Source organism: Vulpes lagopus, chromosome 4, assembly GCF_018345385.1.
Source record: "Vulpes lagopus strain Blue_001 chromosome 4, ASM1834538v1, whole genome shotgun sequence".
NCBI classification, from domain to species: domain Eukaryota; kingdom Metazoa; phylum Chordata; class Mammalia; order Carnivora; family Canidae; genus Vulpes; species Vulpes lagopus.
Window position 1 is genome coordinate 14,023,616 of NC_054827.1, and position 21,099 is coordinate 14,044,714.

The 21,099-nt window shown below is 42.2% G+C and overlaps 2 protein-coding genes across 3 annotated transcripts in view; one reads left to right on the plus strand and one right to left on the minus strand.

Annotated features, from left to right (window-relative positions):
* Positions 1-3,608: 3,608 nt before the first annotated feature.
* Positions 3,609-7,536, plus strand: SLC25A4 (solute carrier family 25 member 4). The gene is made up of 4 exons (XM_041752009.1): positions 3,609-3,801; positions 5,079-5,565; positions 6,101-6,241; positions 7,093-7,536. The coding sequence occupies exons 1-4, from the start codon at positions 3,691-3,693 to the stop codon at positions 7,248-7,250; spliced, it is 897 nt and encodes a 298-aa protein (XP_041607943.1). The 5' UTR covers positions 3,609-3,690; the 3' UTR covers positions 7,251-7,536.
* CFAP97 (cilia and flagella associated protein 97) overlaps positions 7,381-21,099 on the minus strand; it is a 44,015-nt gene continuing 30,296 nt past the window's right edge. For both annotated transcript variants that reach the window (XM_041752007.1, XM_041752008.1), the window contains exons 4-5: positions 20,051-20,201; positions 7,381-18,907 (exon numbers count right to left, since the gene is read on the minus strand). In XM_041752007.1, coding sequence (XP_041607941.1) covers positions 18,780-18,907; positions 20,051-20,201 — 279 coding nt within the window. In that variant the 3' untranslated portion in view covers positions 7,381-18,779. The remainder of the gene's footprint in view (positions 18,908-20,050; positions 20,202-21,099) is intronic.

The following is a 21,099-nucleotide window of genomic DNA, read 5'->3' on the forward strand; positions in this document are numbered from 1 at the left end:
TGATCTATGTGTCTGTTTTTGTGCCAGTACCACACTGTCTTGATGACCACAGCTTTGTAGTACAACCTGAAATCTGGCATTGTGATGCCCCCAGCTGTGGTTTTCTTTTTTAAAATTCCCCTGGCTATTCGGGGTCTTTTCTGATTCCACACAAATCTTAAAATAATTTGTTCTAACTCTCTGAAGAAAGTCCATGGTATTTTGATAGGGATTGCATTAAACGTGTAAATTGCCCTGGGTAACATTGACATTTTCACAATATTAATTCTGCCAATCCTTGAGCATGAAATATTTTTCCATCTCTTTGTGTCTTCCTCAATTTCTTTCAGGAAGACACAAAAACTGTGTGGAGGTTCCTCAAAGAGTTAAAAATAGACCTGCCCTACGACCCAGCAATTGCACTGCTGGGGATTTACCCCATAGATACAGATGCAATGAAACGCCGGGACACCTGCACCCCGATGTTTCTATCAACAATGTCCACAATAGCCAAACTGTGGAAGGAGCCTCGGTGTCCATCGAAAGATGATGGATAAAGAAGATGTGGTTTATGTATACAATGGAATATTACTCAGCCATTAGAAACGACAAATACCCACCATTTGCTTCAACGTGGATGGAACTGGAGGCTATTATGCTGAGTGAAATCAGAGTCATCGGAGTCAATCGGAGTCAATCGGAGAACAAACATTATATGGTCCCATTCATTTGGGGAATATAAATAATAGTGAAAGGGAAGAGAAGGGAAGGGAGAAGAAATGGGTAGGAAATATCAGAAAGGGAGACAGAACATGAAGACTCCTAACTCTGGGAAACGAACTAGGGGTGGTGGAAGGGGAGGAGGGCGGGGGGTGGGGATGAATGGGTGACAGGCACTGAGGGGGGCACTTGACGGGATGAGCACTGGGTGTTATTCTGTATGTTGGCAAATTGAACACCAATAAAAAATAAATTTATTATTAAAAAAAAAAAGAAATCTTACCCCCCCCAAAAAAGAAAAATAACAAAATGAAAGTGCTTAACACCTACTTATTGCTCTAAACATATACAGAATTATAAATACTCTGCTTTCACAGCATAGGTAGTCAAGGAAGATTAAAAATTTATAACAAAAGAAAACCCTGACAAACTAAATTGAATTGCATGAGATACGTGCAGTTTGATAGCAATGAGAGGTGCAAATTAGAATTCATAAAATGGCACAAATAACTAAAATATGCTTTTTTTTTAAGGCAGTGTTGGAGGAGGATCTATAGCCCATTTTACTGCTGGTGGGCTGCGTTATTTCTGAAGAGCAACTTCTCAGTGTGTAGCAAGAGCTAAAACATCTTTAAAACATTTAATCTACCCTTTCCACTTTACAAAAGAGAAAAGAGAAGGAAACGTCAAAAAAGGGAAAAATGAAATTTATGCAAAGTATGTAGCAGCATTATTTTTTTGCAGTAGAAGTATGAAACATCTCTAATGCACAAAAGAGAACGGCTTAGGGAACTGCTCAATATTAACAGAATGGAATACAGCGCACAATTATGTGGATTAGGTTAACCCATGGAAATCTATATGTGAAGCTGTAATAAATAAAGCTGAATAAGTGATGCATATGTCCACCGCTAAACTGAGTTTCTTGGGAGACTGAACCATCTTTTATTCATACTGAATCTGCAGGGCCAAACTTTGTTCCTGGTACACAACAAATGCTCAGAGTCCTTGTTCAGTGAAAGCACAAATGGCTTTTCTTTTCTTTCTTTCTTTCTTTTTTTTTTTTTTAAAGATTTTATTTATCTACTCATGAGAGACACACAGAGAGAGAGGCTGAGACACAGAGGGAGAAGCAGGCTCCATGCAGGGAGCCTGACTCTCGGGACTGGATCCAGGGTCCCCAGGATCACACCCTGGGCCGAAGGTGGCGCCAAACCGCTGAGCCACCCAGGCTGCCCACAAATGGCTTTGCTATTCATGCTGAATTCCTGACCTCCTGCCTGCTCTGACCTTGGTAAACTTGCATTTGCTAGCTTTCACACTGCTCACCTAGATTTCTGGACTCTGGCCTGCCCAACCTCAGATAAACGCATACCATTTGTGGTCCTGGCACCCGACTGACTAGTGACCTCTACTCTACTGAAGTCTCCATTCCCAGGGCAGCAGACGGCTGCAGTTCAATCAACACCTAACACGAAGTCTGCATTCATCGGCAGGCTTGTGAATAAGATGCATAAACTGTCAAACGTACAAAATTGGGAAGAAACTTGAGTGAAGGGTTTGGAGTTAAAAACTACTTGCAGTCATTCTAGGGCATGGAACAGCTGTATTTGAAAACCTGCATGACTGTGTGAACTGCCTACCAAAAAAAAAAAAAAAAAAAAGGTAAGGAAAAGCAAAGTTCATAGGAATGCATAAAACAAAAACAAAACCAATGCAGAGTTGCAATCACTTCCCTAAGAGTAGAGAGCATTTGTCACCCCCATGCCCAGTGCCTATTAAAAAGAGGCAAATACAGACAAGGATTTGACCTTCTCTTGCTTGTAATCCCCGTCGCCCAGCTCCTCCGATGGGAAAGCTAACAGCACTGACCCTCCAGAAGCCGCCAGCTGCCAGAGAACATTCTGCCCAGAATATGCCCTGAGATTGCGCGGACGACAGAGTAGCACATGAAGCCCTTAAGGGGTTTGCAAAAGAAGTGTCCTAGGGACACCTGGGTGGCTCAGTGGGTTGAGCTGGTGACTTCAGCTCAGGTGCTGAGCCCGGGGTCCTGGGATGCAGCCTCCATTAGGCTCCCTGCTCAGCCGAGAGCCTGCTTCTCCGTCTCCCTCTGCCACTTTCCTGCTTGCAGGCGTGCTCTCTCTTCCTAAAATTAAAAAAAAAAACATGTGTCCTGTAAGGCCCCTATCGTTAGAGTCCCCTCTGCCCTCGAGCTCCCCCCTTTCCCGGTTGCACCGAACGCCAGCCACAGAGGTATCTCAGGGTAGAATAACGATTGAATGGAGGGAAGAGGAGGGGGTGGGGGTGGGGGGATTCGGCAGGTTGCCAGATGATGACGTAACCACAGCATCCAGTGACGTTAGCATTTATTTTGGAGGATCTTCGTTTGTTTGCGGAGAGCGCACAACTCGGAAGAGGCCGCAGTCAATCCCAGCAGTGAGCGCGGTGAGGGACGCCGTTACACGGAGGGCGATGGGGAAAAAAAAAAAAATCCCCAAACCCAAACGGAACCCCACGCACGGCCTGGGGCGGGCCCGGCGGGCCCGAGGGTGAAGCCAGCCCCGCTCGAGGCGTCGGCCCCGGGTCGGCCCCGGCCTCACCCTGCTTGTGCTATAAATACCGCGGCCCACATGCCGCGGAGACACGGTGTTCCCTCCGCTCGCCCGGACCGATAACACGCATTTGCCCTTTAAACGTCCCAAGGCGCGGGCACAGCCCCCGGCCCACCCCGGCCTCCCGGAAGCGCCCTCGCCCCGGGTGCCCTCTGCCGCGGAGGGGGCGGGGCGGCGACGGGGAAGGGGGCGGGCCCCCGGCCTAGCCAATGCGCGCGGCGCGCGCGGCCCCGGGGCCCCGCCCCCTCTCGCGAGAGGCCGCGCGGGGCATATAAGGAGGGCTGCGGGGCGAGCCGAGCGGCCCCTTCGCGTCGCGCAGGGACGGAGAGCGGGTGGGCGAGCCTGGCCGCGCGGAGGCTGTGTGCGCCCGGCTGTCACCATGAGCGATCACGCCTTGAGCTTCCTGAAGGATTTCCTGGCCGGCGGCGTCGCCGCTGCCGTGTCCAAGACCGCGGTCGCCCCCATCGAGAGGGTGAAACTGCTGCTGCAGGTGAGGGCGGGGCGCGGGCGGCGGGGGCGCGGGCGGGGGCGCGCGGGGGCGCGGGCGGGGCGCGCGGGGGCGGCCCGGGCCGCGGCGGCTCCGTGCTGCGGGCCACAGGCCCCGGGCGGCCTGCGCGAGCGGGAAGGTGCCCTCTGCGGAGAGGCAGGTCGAGCGTCAGTAGCGGATTCCTGGTGTCGGGTGGCGCCCTGCGTGCGGGTGTCTATATATGGAAACCCACCCCGAGTGGGGCGCAGCCAGCCAGATCCTGCTCCCGGGACGCCTCCGAGGTCGGCCTCACCTTCCGGCCGTCGGGCCCCCGCGCCCCGCGCCCCGCGCCCCCCGCCCCCCTGCCCCGGTGCACCTCCGGAGTCCCGCCGGCCCGGTGTCGCGCGCCGGGCAGTGGCCCACCTGCATTTGCCTCCGCACAGCCTCTAAGATACAGGCGTTATTCCCCCAGTTTGACAGCCGATCAACGCCGGTTTTGAGAGATTAAGACACCGTTCTCGGAATAGAGTCCGACGGTCTTGCCGCGTGTGTCCCCCGCATCTTTAACCCTGCAGTCTGGTCTCTGGTTTATCATCATCATCATCATGGGCGTCCCGTTTTTTCCTCTACTTGCTCCCAAAAGGCAAGGGCCCCTCAGTGAGAAACGGGGCCTCCTCACTTTGGGAGTCAAGATTATCATAAAGGAAAACCCCAACATATTGCTCGCTCACAGCAACAAACCCCCAATAATCAATTACTTGGATAATCTACTTGAACATTTTCAGGCCCTAATACCTAGTGGATTTATTCTCCTCCTCCTGTGAGAGTATCTACTCCGCAGAGATCCTGGTCTCCAGAAATCGCGATCTCCTGCCTGCCCATCGGGTCTGTTAAATCAGAGCAGGTGCTTTAGGACAGGCCTCTCCCAACATTTCTACCTCCCGCTAAGCCCCTAGTGTAGTTCTGGCACCTACGGAAAAGGCAATGCATAAATGCCTCCTTGCAATGCAGTCTTTTCAGTTTATCTTTGGAAGAACCTTTTTTCTCAAGTGCCCTGATAATTGAGGCAAAGTGGAAGGTTTTTTTGGCTTTGTTATCCAAGTAGCCAACATACTTATTCAGATTTAATTAATATATCTGCTTGATATCCCATATAAATATATATATATATACATTTTTTTTTTTTTTAAGAAAGAAAACGAAGGAGTTGTAGACTGCATTTGCTCCCGTCCTCTTTCGTCCTCTTTCCTTCTCCCTCTGCTGCGGCCATCCTCACCAATTCCTCCCCCCTCCCCCCGCAGGTCCAGCATGCCAGCAAACAGATCAGTGCCGAGAAGCAGTACAAAGGGATCATTGATTGTGTGGTGAGAATCCCCAAGGAGCAGGGCTTTCTCTCCTTCTGGAGGGGTAACCTGGCCAACGTGATCCGTTACTTCCCCACCCAAGCTCTCAACTTCGCCTTCAAGGACAAATACAAGCAGATCTTCCTGGGGGGCGTGGACCGGCATAAGCAATTCTGGCGTTACTTTGCCGGTAACCTGGCTTCCGGTGGGGCAGCTGGGGCCACCTCTCTCTGCTTTGTCTACCCGCTGGACTTTGCTAGGACCAGGTTGGCCGCCGACGTGGGCAAGGGTGCAGCCCAGCGTGAGTTCAGTGGTCTGGGTGACTGTCTCACCAAGATCTTCAAGTCTGATGGCCTGAGGGGTCTCTACCAGGGATTCAGCGTCTCTGTCCAGGGCATCATTATCTACAGAGCTGCTTACTTTGGAGTCTATGATACTGCCAAGGGTGAGAGGGGCCTCAGGGGGTGCGGAGTGGGGAGGAGGAAGGTCCCCAGGGGTCTGTAACTCACCAAGGACCTTCTCTTTATTAATCTTGGTTTTGTTCCTAGTCTCTGGGCTAACCTGATGCTTCGGAATGAGGAGGTGGTATGATGTAGATAAATAGCTACAGGGCCCTCCTTGCCCCCTACTGAAATAAGCTCTGGCCTTGAATTACTGAGAGGAGGAAGGGGAGCCCCTCCCACCCCCCATTGCCACAGCTCTGGCAAGGACTGAGCTGAACTTGGAGCCACTCCAACAGGCCCTGTGTCCTGGGCACAGCTCTGGCTTCCCTGGATCTAGACAGCAGCTTCCAGCCTTGGTTGGTTGCCTGGTTATTTGTGAGGCACCCACAGGGGGCAGGTCCTTTGGGGGCGGGGGGAAAAGGGCAGGGCCTGGAGTTGCAGGGATGGTAGCCTCTTCGCCATGCCTACTTTAGCTCCCGGCTGAGCTGCTGGGAGAAATCACTTCACAGCCACTTGGCTTCTTGCCTCTGCTCACAGGGATGTTGCCTGACCCCAAGAATGTGCACATTATTGTGAGCTGGATGATTGCCCAAAGCGTGACAGCGGTTGCAGGGCTGGTGTCCTACCCTTTTGACACTGTCCGCCGTAGGATGATGATGCAGTCTGGCCGGAAAGGGGGTAAGCCTGACACCTGCTGATCTCAGATCCCTCTGCCCAAGGAGAACACTGTTCAGCGCTCTTTCTAGTCTTCACTGTTAAAATTATGTGATAAGAACTTAGGAAAGACTTTACGGTCAGCCCCCCAACACTATCAGCTGTTCCTTTAGAGAAAGGAATGTGTTTCTATCAGAGATAAGAATGTCAAAAATGAGATCTTTAGAGGTGAACTTAATATAGAGGCTGTAGGTCCTTTTCCCCTAGAGTCTAGGTACAGAAATACAGCAGACAAATTAGCTAATTTACTTAAAAATAATTCTTGCTTTTGTTATCTAGCTCTTACTACAAGTGTTAGTGGGAGAGGGTGCTTTTGTTGGGTGACATGGCCTGAAACTGTCTTGGTTTCTGTAGGTTGAAACATGAAATTGCCATTTTTTACCATCAAAAAGTCAAATATTAGTTCTGTATGTTTCAACCTAATAGTTGTATCTCTTTTAACTGTGTTATCTTGGGCAGTATAATTTGAGACTCTGCCCATAAATTTTTTTCTTCTCTAGAAAAAGGGGGACTAACCCAGCTTATTAGTACTTCCGCTCCACCCCATCCCCTCCTGTTTCACAGTTTGACCATGTGTGTGAGAGTTAGCTGGTTAACTGCCCAAGTTCTTCACCTGATCTTGGGTGGAAGGAGTAGGATTGACAAGAGACGCTGCCTGACAGTTATGCAAGGAAGGTTTGTGTCTAGGTGGATCCCACATAGAGGTTGGGCTCAGAGCTCAAGTGACTGATTTTCTAACAGTGTGGAGAGGTCTTTCAGAGGAAAAGCCTCTCCTCCAGAATTACAGAGCCCTTAACCAACATTTGTTTCCACAGCTGATATTATGTACACGGGGACGGTGGACTGCTGGAGGAAGATTGCAAAAGATGAAGGAGCCAAGGCTTTCTTCAAAGGTGCCTGGTCCAATGTGTTGAGAGGCATGGGTGGAGCTTTTGTACTGGTGTTGTATGATGAGATCAAAAAATACGTCTAATGTAGTTAAAACTCAAGATCATTGGTTCCAGATCCATTGTGTGGTTTAATAGACTTTTCCTATGGGAAGTAAAAAGAAAGATCTGGGATAAAACCAGACTGAAAGGAATACCTCAGAAAAAAAAGCTTCACTGAGTGTTCATTAAACCACAAATGTATTTTGTATTTATTTTACATTTAAATTCCCACGTCAGACATAAAATAACTTATCATACTTGTACAATTAACTGAAGAACTGATAATGAAGATAACCGAATGTGAAATCTCAATAAAGACCACTTAATGCACCATGTTTTTTTGAATTCTTACTGCTACGTGGATTTAAACGTAAGACCAGAAATGCACGTTTTCTAGCAGGACTCATTTATAACTCACTGGCCCAGCTTCTGAATGTCATAGTCTACTTTATATCATAGGAGTACCTACAATGCTTAAAGTCTTGGTTTTCAAACTCTGCAGCGTTTACCCATTTGTTTTTATCTTACCTCATGTCCTAGTGCTGGGGGCTCCAAAGTGGTGGCTTAGATCAATGCTTTCATAATCCCACCTGATCTTATGCACTTTCATGCAATCTTGAGGAACTCTGAGATTCCACTAAAGATTCAGGAGTTTTGTGAGATTAGGAAATGTTTTGTTTTAGTGCCTGTAGAGAATTGATACTTAGAATTTTATGACAAGTGGGCAGTATTCATTGACAATCGGCCAGCAAGCTAGTATTTGGTACCTGTTAGGCTCTGTGGAAGTTACAGACAGACAGGAACCCATTCTGAAAGCTTGCATGTGGTTAGGAGAGAGGACTGAAATGGCCATTATTATATAATGTAATGTCTAATATAATCTTGGTTGAGTAGGACTAGAAGGGGGACATGAAACGTAGGCAGTGGTAGGAGGTAGACCTCAAAGAAAATAGCTAAAGTTAGACACATAGGCATAGAAAGTATCTGCCAGCACTTCTTTTTAGTAACAATTTATCCAAACCTAGAGGCAAAGTCAGTTTGGGATTTAACTCTTCATAAATTAGTAAGAGAAATTAGTTTCTAGTTGGAAACTACTTTTGGTTCAGAAGATCAAACAGTTCATGTAGCACAAGCCTGTTACGTGATTTGGGGGAAACCAGTCCCTACACCCCAGGCAAAGCTTAAAAGGCAGGCACATGTGTGTTACGTTTTTCCTGACGGGTGGTTTGAGGGGCACAATGTCTCCGTGCCTCCTGTTCTTTATCCTCCTTCCCAAGCTCTTTCACTGACTCACTCTTACCTTCCCAGTAAAAAGATGGGCTGCCTTTGTTTTACCACAATAACCAGAGTTCCCTCTGTCCTGGTGTAGAGGAGGTCTATGCCAATGGAAAAGGTTAAGGCGCTAAAAGTTTCTGCATCCCGCGGCAAGGCCAGGTCCCAAACATGTCCTGTAAGGGTCCTGGATACATCATCCTCATGCTGCTTTCCATCCCCAGGATGATATGGATGGTCCAAATTCTGTTGCTGGTGGGGAGGAAAGACAAGCAGGGCAGACCAGTAGGGCAGATAATTTCCGTGGAGCGGATCTTGAAGGCCAGCAGCCCGGTCAGGGTTTTGAAACCTAAGAGGTGAGGGAGGAGCCACGCAAAGCAGCTGGGAACCGAAAGCATGAATGGACCGTGGGTTCTTCCAGCCCAACCAAGAAACAGAACTGTCTTCCAGTCTTTGGGTCCTCTGTGACTGGAACAGGAAATGGAGACGTCAACACTCATTAAATAGCACACATTATCTGCCTTGTGTGCATGACCCAGAGGTCAGCCTCCCCGCTCTGCTAGGGTTACCTCGACCACACTGGGGAAAGGGCCCCACTGACTCAGCTCCTCGCCACCTATTTCACCAGCAGCTCCGACACCTAAGCCTCTGTCAGGGAGCCGTCATCTGGCCAGGGACATCCTATCTTTACATCCTATCTTTCACGCGGGTGAGAGGCCATACACGTGTGACATCTGCCACAAGGCCTTCCAGAGGCAAGGTCATCTGCAGGATCACAGGCATACCCATTCCAAAGAAGAACCTCTCGAATGTCAGGAGTGTGGGAAAGGATTTTGTCCGTCTAGAACTCTAGCGGTTCACAAAACTTTCCAAATGCAGACATTGAGCCCTATAGCCGGCAGTGCGGCAAAGTGTTCAGGCCAAACTGGGACCTGCAGCAGCACAGCCTGACTCCCTTCTAGAGAAGCCCAGGATGCGTCCTGTGCCGCCCCTGGTTCCCTCCCCAGACGCCGCTCCATGCCTCCCACCCAGGGTCGCACCCCCAACACCTTACTGACCACAGCCTCCCTGCTGCAGCCACACCTGCAGCTCCAGGGAGTTAACTCTTCTTGAGAACTGAGAACTGTAGAAGGACACACAAGTATATCCCTTCACAAAGAGCTTACGTATGCTGATATAGATACGGTAGATATTTATCTACCTATAGATAGGTAGATATTCACAGCTCATTTTAGAGCTCTACATAATGTCGTGGGTCTTTGTTTTGTTGTTTTTGTATCTTGTTGGATGCACCTTAAGGAAAATGGAAGCCAAATTTATCTTTAAAGAGTATTTTCAAAATAAAACTTTTTGTTTCGAAAAAAAAAAAAAAGCTGTCACATTTGAAGGTCTGGGAAGATGGAAAAAGTTTACATAAAAACAACTGAGGACTGAGCAAGCATTCTGCCCTCAGGAATCTCTTACCAGCCCCCTCTCCTGGAAAGCTCTCTCCCTAAGTGCAGCCCTCCTCTTACCATGTCAATCCCCTACCCCCCCAAAAAAAGTCCTTTTTCATTTTTTATGTGTTTCTCCCTTAAAGCCTCACCTAGAAGTTTCTTCTTTTTTACCCATCTTATTTTATATTTTGAGTCTACGAGGAAAACCACTGAGAATGAGAGGTTAGCCCAGAATGGGAACTGAGGATTAAAACTGGTTTCAACTGTTTGTGTTTAAATCTCAACTATTTCCTTTCTATTTTACTTTGTGTACAATACATGATATGGCTTGTGTGGAGGCAAAATTACAAACATCTACAAAGTGCAAGGCTGTGAAGTAAGGGAAGCTCTCGAGGGCAGTGGTTCTTATTTGTCACTGCCGTGTGCCTGGAGCCCAGAACGGTGCTTAGGACACAGGCAGGGTTTAATGTTTACTGAATCAAGAATAAGTGGGGGAAAAAACGTTCACTCACAACCCAGAGACAGAACCAGGAGGATATTTGGGGAAAGGCAAGTCCTCTAGTTTGGTGGAATCTTGAACATACAAAGGGTATTGAGTACTGAGGGGACAAGCATGTTGGGGCACAGAATGTAATAGATGAAAATTTTTGGCTGCTTTACATTCAAGTCTTTAAAAAAACAATTTTACAAAATCTATCATGCCATGAATTCCTTCTAGTTTTCTGCTTCTCTTGAATTACCAATTTTTCATCAATCCATGATGAAGTGGACCCTCACTGGCAGATTGCATATTTGCAAACTGGGCTCCTCTTCAAGATTTTATTTCTAACCCCTTTGTATTCATTCTTGAGTATGTGCAGAGTGGTGAAAAAAGTTGCCTGATATAGTACCTGAGGTCAAGCAAGGCCAGGCAGGATCTGCCCCCTTGTATCAGCTGTCATACTCGAAAAAAGAGGCCTTCAACTTTTTGTTGGTGGTTTCAGGGTTTAAAATGGCACCCCCCCAGCACAGTGCTGAAGTGATGTCTAGGGTGCCTAAATGCAAGAAGGCAAGAAGGTGCCTAAATGCAAGAAGGCAATGATTTCTCCCTACGGAGAAAATATGTGTTAGATAAGCTTCCTTCAAGCATGAGATGCATACAACAACCTATATAAAGAGCTGCTGAAGGGGGGTACCTGGTGGCTCCATGGGTAGAGCATGTGATTCAACCTCAGGGTTGTAAGTTCAGGCCCCATGTTGGCCGTGGAGCCTACTTAGAGAGTCACTGAACTTTTTAAGCAGGGAAATGACATGATCAAATTCCCATTTTAGCACTTTGGCAGCAGTGTGGAGAATGGACTGGGGGCAAGGAGATAAGAGTGGAAACAGCAGTAGCATTAGGACCACTTGAGAACTAAGGGACTTGGAGTGGGGTTAAAAGGGGCAGGAGACCAGGCTTACTCTCAGGCTTCTGTCTTTGGTGTGAAAAGACAAACGGATCACATTAATCACCATCCCCAACCCTGGTAAGGACACAGTGGGGAAGAGAAAATTGGGTGGCTCCACTTGACAGCTGCCCAAACATGTACAGGTTCAAGACGAGCACAACTCATTTGGCAGTTTCATTGTAATATCTAGGAATTCTCTTCAAAAACAAAGTGTATTTGTGGTTTATAAAGCATTTCCATATTGGCAGACTAGGTAATGCAAACCAATGCTCCCCCTGAAAACAGCTAGAAAAGGGGTTCAAACTATTTAAAAAGAAATCTGCTTGAAGGCACTGGGAAGCTAATAAGGCATGTGAAATTAAGGGGCCAAGGCTACGATTTGGAGGAAGACAACTCTGAGAAGTAAGCCTAGTATTTGAGGGTCAGTTTTCCCCATGAGGTATCTTCAATATGTGGAAAATACAGCTGCACAGCTGAGAAACTAGAAACAGTGTGAAAACCTCTTGGGGAAGATGTGACAACAAAACAGAATCCAGGGCCTTTCAAGGAAGGGGAGCCCTGGTAAACATCCGTGTGTGGACTGGAACCCCAAAGGGCAACCCAAGGGTAACAATAAGAGAGAAGTGGAAATATAGTCCTTGTGGTCACTGATGCCCACTCAATCTGTTTTCATACAATTTGAGACTCCAAGCACCCTCACTGCCTGCTAGAAGCAAAAGTAAATCCTTTCTGGAAGAAAACACTATCCACGGCAGGGGTGAACAAACTCCTTCTCCGAAGGACAAGACGGTAAATATTTTAGGCTTTGTTGGCCAGATGGTCTTTGACACAACACAGCTTTGCCATATTGCAAAAGCAGCCTTGGACAAGAAAAATGAAGGAGGCATGGCTGTTTTTGTAAAACATGTACAAACACTGGAATGCGAATTTCGTACTATAGTCACATGTCACAAATATTTCTTCTGATTTTAAAAAAACCATTTAAAGAGATAAAAGCCACAAAACAGACACTAGCTCACGGGCTGTAAACTCCTAATCTAGAGTTTTAAGTTTTTTCCTGCAATTTTTCATATAAACCAAAACACAATCATAATTTTAAAACATTCTTAATTTTTAAGATTTTATTTATTCATAGAGATACACACAGAGAGAGAGAGAGAGAGAGGCAGAGACAGAAGCAGGCTCCATGCAGGGAGCCCGACGTGGGACTCGATCCCAGGTCTCCAGGATCACACCTCAGGCTGCAGGCGGTGCTAAACCGCTGCGCCACAGGGGCTGCCCACTTTAAAACATTCTATTAACAATATATTCTAGGAGCGCCTGGCTGGCTCAGTCAGTTACACATCTAACTCAATTTCAGCTCAGGTCATGATTTTAGGGTTGTGTGATTGAGCCTCCTGTTGGGCTCCACACTGAGCATGATGGAACCTTAAAATTCTCCCTCTCCTTGTCCCCACCTCCACCCATCTCCACCATGCTCACGGGCATGCTCTCTCTTAAGTATATATATTTTAAAGAGTCCATGGGTTAAAAGTAGAAATCATGGTGGAAACTTGAAAATATTTTGCACTTAATGGAAATAAAAATACCATGCTATTCAAACTGTGGGAAACAGCTAAAGCTATGCTCAGAAGAAATTTACAGCCTTCAATGCATCTACTGGAAAAGGAGAAAGGTTGGGGTCTGGGTGACGGGAGAGCATGCAACTCTCAATCTTGGGGTTGTGAGCTTGAGCCTCACATTGGGCACAGAGTTTACTTTAAAAAAAGCTCAAAATCAGTAAACTGCACATCTATTTCAAGGAATTAGAAAAGTAATGGCAAATTAAGTCCGAAGAATAAAGCTGGAAGCCAGTAATTTAGGTAATAGCATCATTCATGAAAAAGAGACAATCAATAATGCCAAGTAAATGGCCTAACTAAATGTGAAAGACAAAACTTCTGGAAAATAGCAGAATAGAATATCATCATGCACTTTGTAAATGAAAATTTCATAAAATCCAATATTAGGGCAGCCCTGGTGGCTCAGCGATTTAGCGCCGCCTTCAGCCCAGGGCGTGATCCTGGAGACCCAGGATCGAGTCCCAAGTTGGGTTACCTGCATGGAGCCTGTTTCTCCCTCTGCCTGTGTCTCTGCCTCTCTCTGTGTGTGTCTCTTGTGAATAAATAAATAAAATCTTAAAAAAAAGTACTATGATAAGATTGATAAAGTAGACTAGAGTAAAATTAAGCATTTCTGTTCACAGACACCATTTATAGTGAAAAAGCAAGCCAGACTGGGAGAAAATATTTCTAACATAACTCACACTGGGATTGTACTATATCCATAACATGTACATGTTCCCACAAATCAATAAGAAAAGGACAGTCAACCCATAGGAAAATAGGCAAAAAGCTCGCAAAGGCACTTCCACAAAAGATATCCCAATGGCCAGTAAACATGAAAAGGTGTTCAATCTCATTATTCATCAGAGGAGTGTGACTAAATCACAAGATAACACGGTACACCCACCCAAATGGTTAACCTGAAACGACCAACACTGTTAATGAGGACATGGAGCAACAGGAACTAGTTAGTACACTTCTGTTGGGAGAGTACTCGTACACTTGTGCTGGAAAACTCTAACTACATGAACTCTATAACCCAACAATTCCATTCCTAAGTACATGCCAACCAAATGCATGTACACGTAATTAAGACACATCTACAGAAAATCTTCATGTTAGCATTACTTGTAATAACCAAAAACCTGGAAACCGCCTCAAAGGCCCATCAACCATAGAATGGATAAATAAATACTGGTATAGTCATACGCTAGAATATTATACAGAAATGAGAGCAAATGAATTACAGCTACATGCAACACTTGAAAGAATGTCAGAAACAAGTATGTTCAGCAAAAGCAAGCAGACACAAATAATTCTATTTGTATGACAATAAAAAACAGGCAAAACTACACAAGGGTATTAGAAGTTTAGATAGTAGTTACCTTTTGGCAGACAAAAAGCGTTATGAGGAGGGAGCCCCCAGGGATCTTGTGAGTCCTGGCAATATTCCAACTCTGGATCTGGTTAGTGGTGACGTAGATGTTTGCTTTGTAACAATATATGAAGTGTACATTTATCTTTGGAAGGCCATTCTCATTTCCCTCTCACATTCCCCAAAATAAATCTTCTCAAGTTAATGGTGGATTTAGGTTTTTCTAGTCAGTATACATAACTACATGCAAAGAAGATATATTTACTTAGTACTAGGTATTTACCTCATGAAATAAAACATTCTCAGAATGAAATAAAGAAAAAAACCCCACAAAGCATACTTTAAACTTGGGAGTTCAGTTATAATTTCCAATACATGAAATAAATGTGATTTTTGGTGAGGACCATCATTGTAATAATATAAATTAGTGGAAGAATTTGGAACCATGGTTTTCAATAGTTTTTTGGGGACTATCTTAATTTTTTTAATAGCAGATGTGAAACTAGGTTCCTAGAAAAAAAACCCATGTCTCGTTAAAGTAAACTAATGACATGTTACCTCTTAAGTTTTACTTTGTAAAATAGTAAATAAAACCTTAAAAACATCATCTAGAACAAATAGTGCAACTTACCCGAACTTACAAAGCAAACTTTGAAAGAAACTCAGAATATGAAGACTGTATCATCCCAGAAATATCTCCCAGTGTCTTAAAAAATAGTCACCAGAATTTTAAAATTGAATAAAACTTTCTGCTATCATGTAATCTTATTTGCTATAAGCACCCTTGAAGTTCGAAGTTGGGAGTTCAATATACTACTGTTGGAACTACTCAGTGATTTACTTCAATGGCATCATTATTAAACCCTCATCAAAAAATTTTCTAAACTGATGTTTAGCACAGAGTTTTAAAAAGGGTATTTCTTATCACTCATGATGCATATGAAATGCTCATGTGGACACTTGGAAAAAAAAAAAAACATTCCATGAGGCTGTAAGAGTATCCAACGCACCATCAAAGCAGGTTTACAGAACAAATTAGATGGATATGGTTTGAAGAGATGATGACTAACAATGTAATTATAAGCAAACTCTTTCCCATATATGTCATACTTTCAAAGATATAAATAGCTAATACCCTCCTTCCAACTTAATTCTAATTCTTAGGCTTGTGAGGCACATAAAATTATTATTCTAATTTTTAAAATGGGAAAAAGAAAATGCATTTGACAGTTACGGGATAATAAAGGAAAATTCATTTGAGAGATGGGGTATAGTATAAAAACTAAGTTATCTTTAATTCTTTTATTTCTTTCTTCACTATGTCAAGCTAATTCTTCAGGCCTAAAATACGTAACATATTGGGAAATTAAAAAAAAAGATGTGGATTTTTAAGTTTATTACTAATTTTATTCATGGAAATAAAGTAGCCATTACCATTATAAACATTTTTTGGGATGGTATACAATAAGGCATAGCTTAAGATTTTTGGCATTTAAAATAGTAAACATTTAATGAATTTAATTAAAATATAATAAATTCAACTTGTATCTCCAACTTTATATTGTTCATACTTTTCATAGTGTGCAGTATTTGAATCTGAAGATGAGAAGCACACAGCATCACAATGACCTCTTTTTAAAGTTGTCTAGATATCCACTTTTTGGACATTGGGGTTAATGGTTTGAAAACAACTGCATTACACTACATTTAAAAGCAGACCAGAAAAATTTTATTTGTAGTAGCCAAGAATGCAGTTTTTTAATGGAGATTGAAAAAAGTAGGGAAAGTGTGAGATAACAGTTATCCCTTAGGAAATAACAGTTCAAAATCCTTCATAAAATCTTATTAAAATGGAGGCAACATTAGTTTAGCATTTGACAGATACGAAAATAATTCTCAATAAGAATCTTGCCTAATAATTTTAGATCTTGGATTAGTATAATTTCTAGTTGCAGACGTAAATCTTCAAAGTATATCCATTAGGTCCAAGTGAACTAAATATATAGTAGTGCTAGATGATCCTTTACCTTTTTAAAGTTCTTGAAAATGAAAACAGTATACTTATGATTCCTTCATAAAAGCAACCCTTAAACCGTAACAACTTCCAAGTACCTTGACTTAATCAGAGAATAGCATATTCAACTCCTATTCTTCTATTTTTACTTATCATATAGAGTAATAATTACAACAGAATTGTAAATTTTGCTTTGAAAAGAGTATTGTTGTTCTTCCCAATGCTTACTTCAAGTTGAATCCCTGCTATCAGCAATACTTAGATGAAACCCCCACTTCCCCCTGGTCAAAGCAGTAAAAACTAAAGGCATTAAATTAGTATCTAAAATCAAAGTATAGCTTTATCTATAAAATTATGTGTTATACACTGACATAGGACAGCAAAGGCTGTATAAAATATATTAAGAGACTAATGTCATTATGAACATAAAAGGTTCTCAAGTTTTCATATATATATTCCCTAACTTAAAACTCAATTTTTAAAAACTGGCTCGGGAGTGGGATGGTATCAGGCAGGTGTCCAAATGCCGAGTTTTAAATTCAGCATTATCTTATCTCTTCTTAAAGATGAGCTATATTATACAAACATCAAAAGTGCAGTAAGCTAAAAACACAACCAAACAAAATACCCTTGGGTTTAGTATAACTAATGTTAATAAATAAAGCAGAGCACTAAAAGATCTAAGAACTTGGTCACAAGAACAGAGCATCAAATAACAATGAATGAACATCACAGCATAAAGAAAGCAGCAAAAAAACAAACAAACAAACAAAAAAACCCCTCATAGCCAGGCTGTGTTCACATGAGTTTCCTTTAACAGCACTGTTCCCACACTTTACAGGCCCTATCCTAGACAAAAATCTATCAATATCAACTTAAGACCAAGAAATTCTGAACTGATAGTTAGCAAAATGCAGTTTGGTTTACTTCCCAAGGTGGTGAGAAAGGTAAGTTCAGCAAACATGCAATAAAGCTTGAGCTAACCTGGAAAAATAAACAACAAATATTGTGGCTACAGATCAAGAATTCCTATTAAAAAAAGATTCAGCATTTAATATGGAAACTTTCTGATACATTCTAAAGGTACAATGAAAAGGCCGTAATGAACAAGTGATGACTAAGACAACAGAAGCAATCACAACTGAGATACACTTTGTTGTACGAAATGAGAGCCCAGAGAGCCCAAGTATTTTTCTGCTGACAGAAAAATACTCTAATTTCAGAAGTCAACTCTGACACCCTATTCACCACTACTAATCCCATGAAGATTAATTACTAGGATTTCAAAAATGGGATTGGCAAAAATAGTACTTCCAAGATTCAACCCAAAACCCCAAACCAAACGATAAAATTAGATGACATTTAAAGTAGCCTCAACAAATGTGTAATATTTCTCCCTTTACCATTCATATTTTAGTTTTCTTCCTCAGCCCTTAGTCTTGGGAAGACTAAAGCTGGAATTGGAATTTCTAAAGCTTCAAGACGATTTCTTTCTTATTTATCTTCTCTCTTAATACAGTAAACACTAAACATAACACAACTGTTAACAGTATCACTTAAAATACTGTTCTGACATAAATCAGGATTTGCTTCTTGGCTTTTCAAACTGGTGATGCTATTTTGCTCAACAAATATTTGCTTTTGCTTACGGTGATCTGGTCCTTGGCCAACCTATTAATAATGTAGTGGACTATAGCTCCAAAGTCTACCTCATTTCTCAGAACCATTAGTGGTATTTTACCTGAATGTGTAAGAATATGAAAGAGGGTCTTCCCAGTTGAACTTTCTAATACTCACAGTCTGAAATGGTCTGGAATGGCTGATCCCATTTTTAAGATCTAACTCAGCACACTTATACAGAGGTAGTACATGCCTTTGGTGAATCACAAGGACTGCCCTAGTACAAGCTTCTTTCAATCTGCTCAACAAATCTAAATCAGTTCCACCAATGAAAACAAATTTCAAGTTTTGTTTCATAATAAGAAAGTGTATGATCAAGTCTTACAATCAAATTATGAGTTATACCACCTAAATTCTAGAGCAAAGTGAAAACAAAGTCAAATTTAGGAGCTATGCTCATGGTTTAAAGCTTATAAAAAAAACACATAAAACAAGAATATAGTTAACTTCTTGGGTCCAAAGTGCAGTGATATTATCACAACTGTTTTGTCAGTATAAGAGCTGAGTCCATTTCTATGCTGAGAAAATATACATGTATACTACCATTTCTCTATCAAATACATATATACCTCACAGAAATACATCCTCATAGGAAACACTGATTTTACATTAAATTGCCTTTTTGAAAACAATTTTGCACTGAATTACAATGAAATTACAACTCGATGTAGATCTTAAATTAGAGATGTTTACACAGAGAATTATAGTAATATACAAGAGCACTTCAATAAGAACTGGATGAACAATGCGCAAAGTAAAAAGTTTTTATAACCAAGCCGTACGAACATTAGGGGGCTTAGGTCTTAGCAACAGGCCACTGGATGTGTCAAAAACTGGTCGCTCACTCTTACAACTGAGACCACTGGTAGCACTGGATGTTCTAGAAGCTCCTCCTGAAAAGATATGAAGAAATAACTTTATTTAAACTAAATACATACATCATCACCTGATAAACGTCCTCTCCTAATTTAAAGTCCAGGATAAAATTTTCTCCCCTATCTCACATGCATTTTTACTAGTCTAATGTAATTCTCAACCAGGAATGCACCTCAGAATTCCTTGTGGAAATTAAAAATATTTTAATAAACATGCCCAGACCCTATAGTAGGGGATTTTGATTCAACAGGTTTGGGATGAGAATAAAGGTTTTAAAAAGCTGTTCAAATGATTCAAGTGAAAAAACAAAAAAGAAAACTCTATAAATTTATAAATTTATTATACATTTATAAATTTATTATACATTTATAAATTTATTCAACAAATAATTTACCACATTCAAAGCATAGTGCTAATAAGTATGAATTACTGGAACAAGACCATATCTTAGCCACTAACTATACCAAGGAAGTGATGCTTGAAGAATGAAATGAATGAATGGAATTACCAGTCACATGAGCATGTAAGACTCACATGAGCACTGGGAAGTTGGGACATTTTAAGTGGCTCCAACTTTCCTCTAATATTGGCTTCTCTTTTTTGTAGTTTAGAATGCACACATGAAGTAACAGCACAGACTTCTGTACATGAGAATGTCTCGCCTTTCTGTGTGTCCCATACCCTAGCACTTAGTGGCCACTGCATATTACATTCTTTGGGATACATTACCAGCTGGGTGTGTGCTGATCAGAGATCAAATGTTAAGAGGGATTATATCTGAGAACTCAACAGATGAATTCCTGTTTTAGTTATCCAGTGAGGAAGACAAAGTACATATAAGGGCTGGAAGATACTACCAATAATCTTAATTGGTTGGGGGAATATTTCAACAACTTTTAAACAGCATTATCTACTCATTTCTTCCTTTAATAAATGTAATGAAATTCTCTCCATTATTGAAGACACTACTGATATTTTCAATAGTTTTATTTTATCTCCTTCTTTCCTAAGCGGCCATTATAAGCTGTAAGTGAAGACTGAAATTAAGTGAACAAGACAAAGCATGCCAATGAAAAATAACAGAATGCATTCCAGAAGTCATCTATTTTAAACTGTCTAAAACACAAACATAAGTACAAAATAATTCTGAATATGCTTACTCAAGGGGCTATACTGGCCAAGAGTTGATCTCACTCTTCTTGAGGACGGTAATGAACTCAGATAACCCATATTGCGATGATAGTCCATTAGCTGTTCAGAGCGTTTCATACCAACTGTTGGTTTCACAGCTTCAAGCCTTTTCAATAAAGCCTTCATTTAAAGACAATCAATTTGAAAGTCAATGTTAGGTAAGTATCAATAAACAATAAGTTATAGTAATAACTTAGTGAAATAGCAGCAGTAAGTTTTTAAAAAGGCAAATACTTTTTAAAAAAATTTATTAATTCCTGTATAGTTAATACAGTGTTCTATTAGTTTCAGGTGTACAATATAGTGATTCATCAATTTTATACGTTATTCATGTGCTCATCATGATAAATGTACTCTTAATCTCCTCTTCACCTATTTCATCCATCTCCCCACCTCCCTTCTGGTAGCCATCTGTTTTTTTGGTTCTTTTTTTTTTTTTTTTTTTTAAGATTTTATTTATATATTCAGGAGAGAGAGAGAGAGAGAGAGGCAGAGACACAGGCAGAGCAAGAAGCAGGCTCCATGCAAGGAGCCTGATGTGGGGACTCGATCCCCGGACTCGAGGATCACTCCCTGAGCCGAAGGCAGGCACCAAACCGCTGAGCCACCCAGGGATCCCGCCATCTGTTTTTTTTTTTTTTTCTTGTCTTTTTTCCTTTGTTTATTTTCTTTCTTAAATTCCACATATGACTGAAATCATATAGTATTTGTCTTTCTGACTTCACTTAGCAATATACTCTCTAGATCCATCTACATTGTTGCAAATGGCAAGATTTCATTCCTTTTAATGGCTGAATAATATTCCATTATATATACACCACATCTTTTTTATCCATTCAACTAACAGTGGACATTTGGGCTGCTTCTATAGTTTAGTTACTATAAACAATGCTGTGATAAACATAAGAGTGCATATAGATATCCCTCCAAATTAGTGTTAAATAGGCAAATACTTTATATAATTTGAAATTTATGAAATAAGGATTTTAAATCACTTTAATACCATATGAAAACATAT

Excerpts from the sequence above, each read along its gene's own strand:
- SLC25A4 (XM_041752009.1), top strand. The coding sequence starts at position 3,691 with ATGAGCGATCACGCCTTGAGCTTCCTGAAGGATTTCCTGGCCGGCGGC. Across the intron at positions 5,566-6,100 it reads AGTCTATGATACTGCCAAGG|GGATGTTGCCTGACCCCAAG; the intron begins GTGAGAGGGGCC and ends CTCTGCTCACAG. Across the intron at positions 6,242-7,092 it reads GCAGTCTGGCCGGAAAGGGG|CTGATATTATGTACACGGGG; the intron begins GTAAGCCTGACA and ends TTGTTTCCACAG.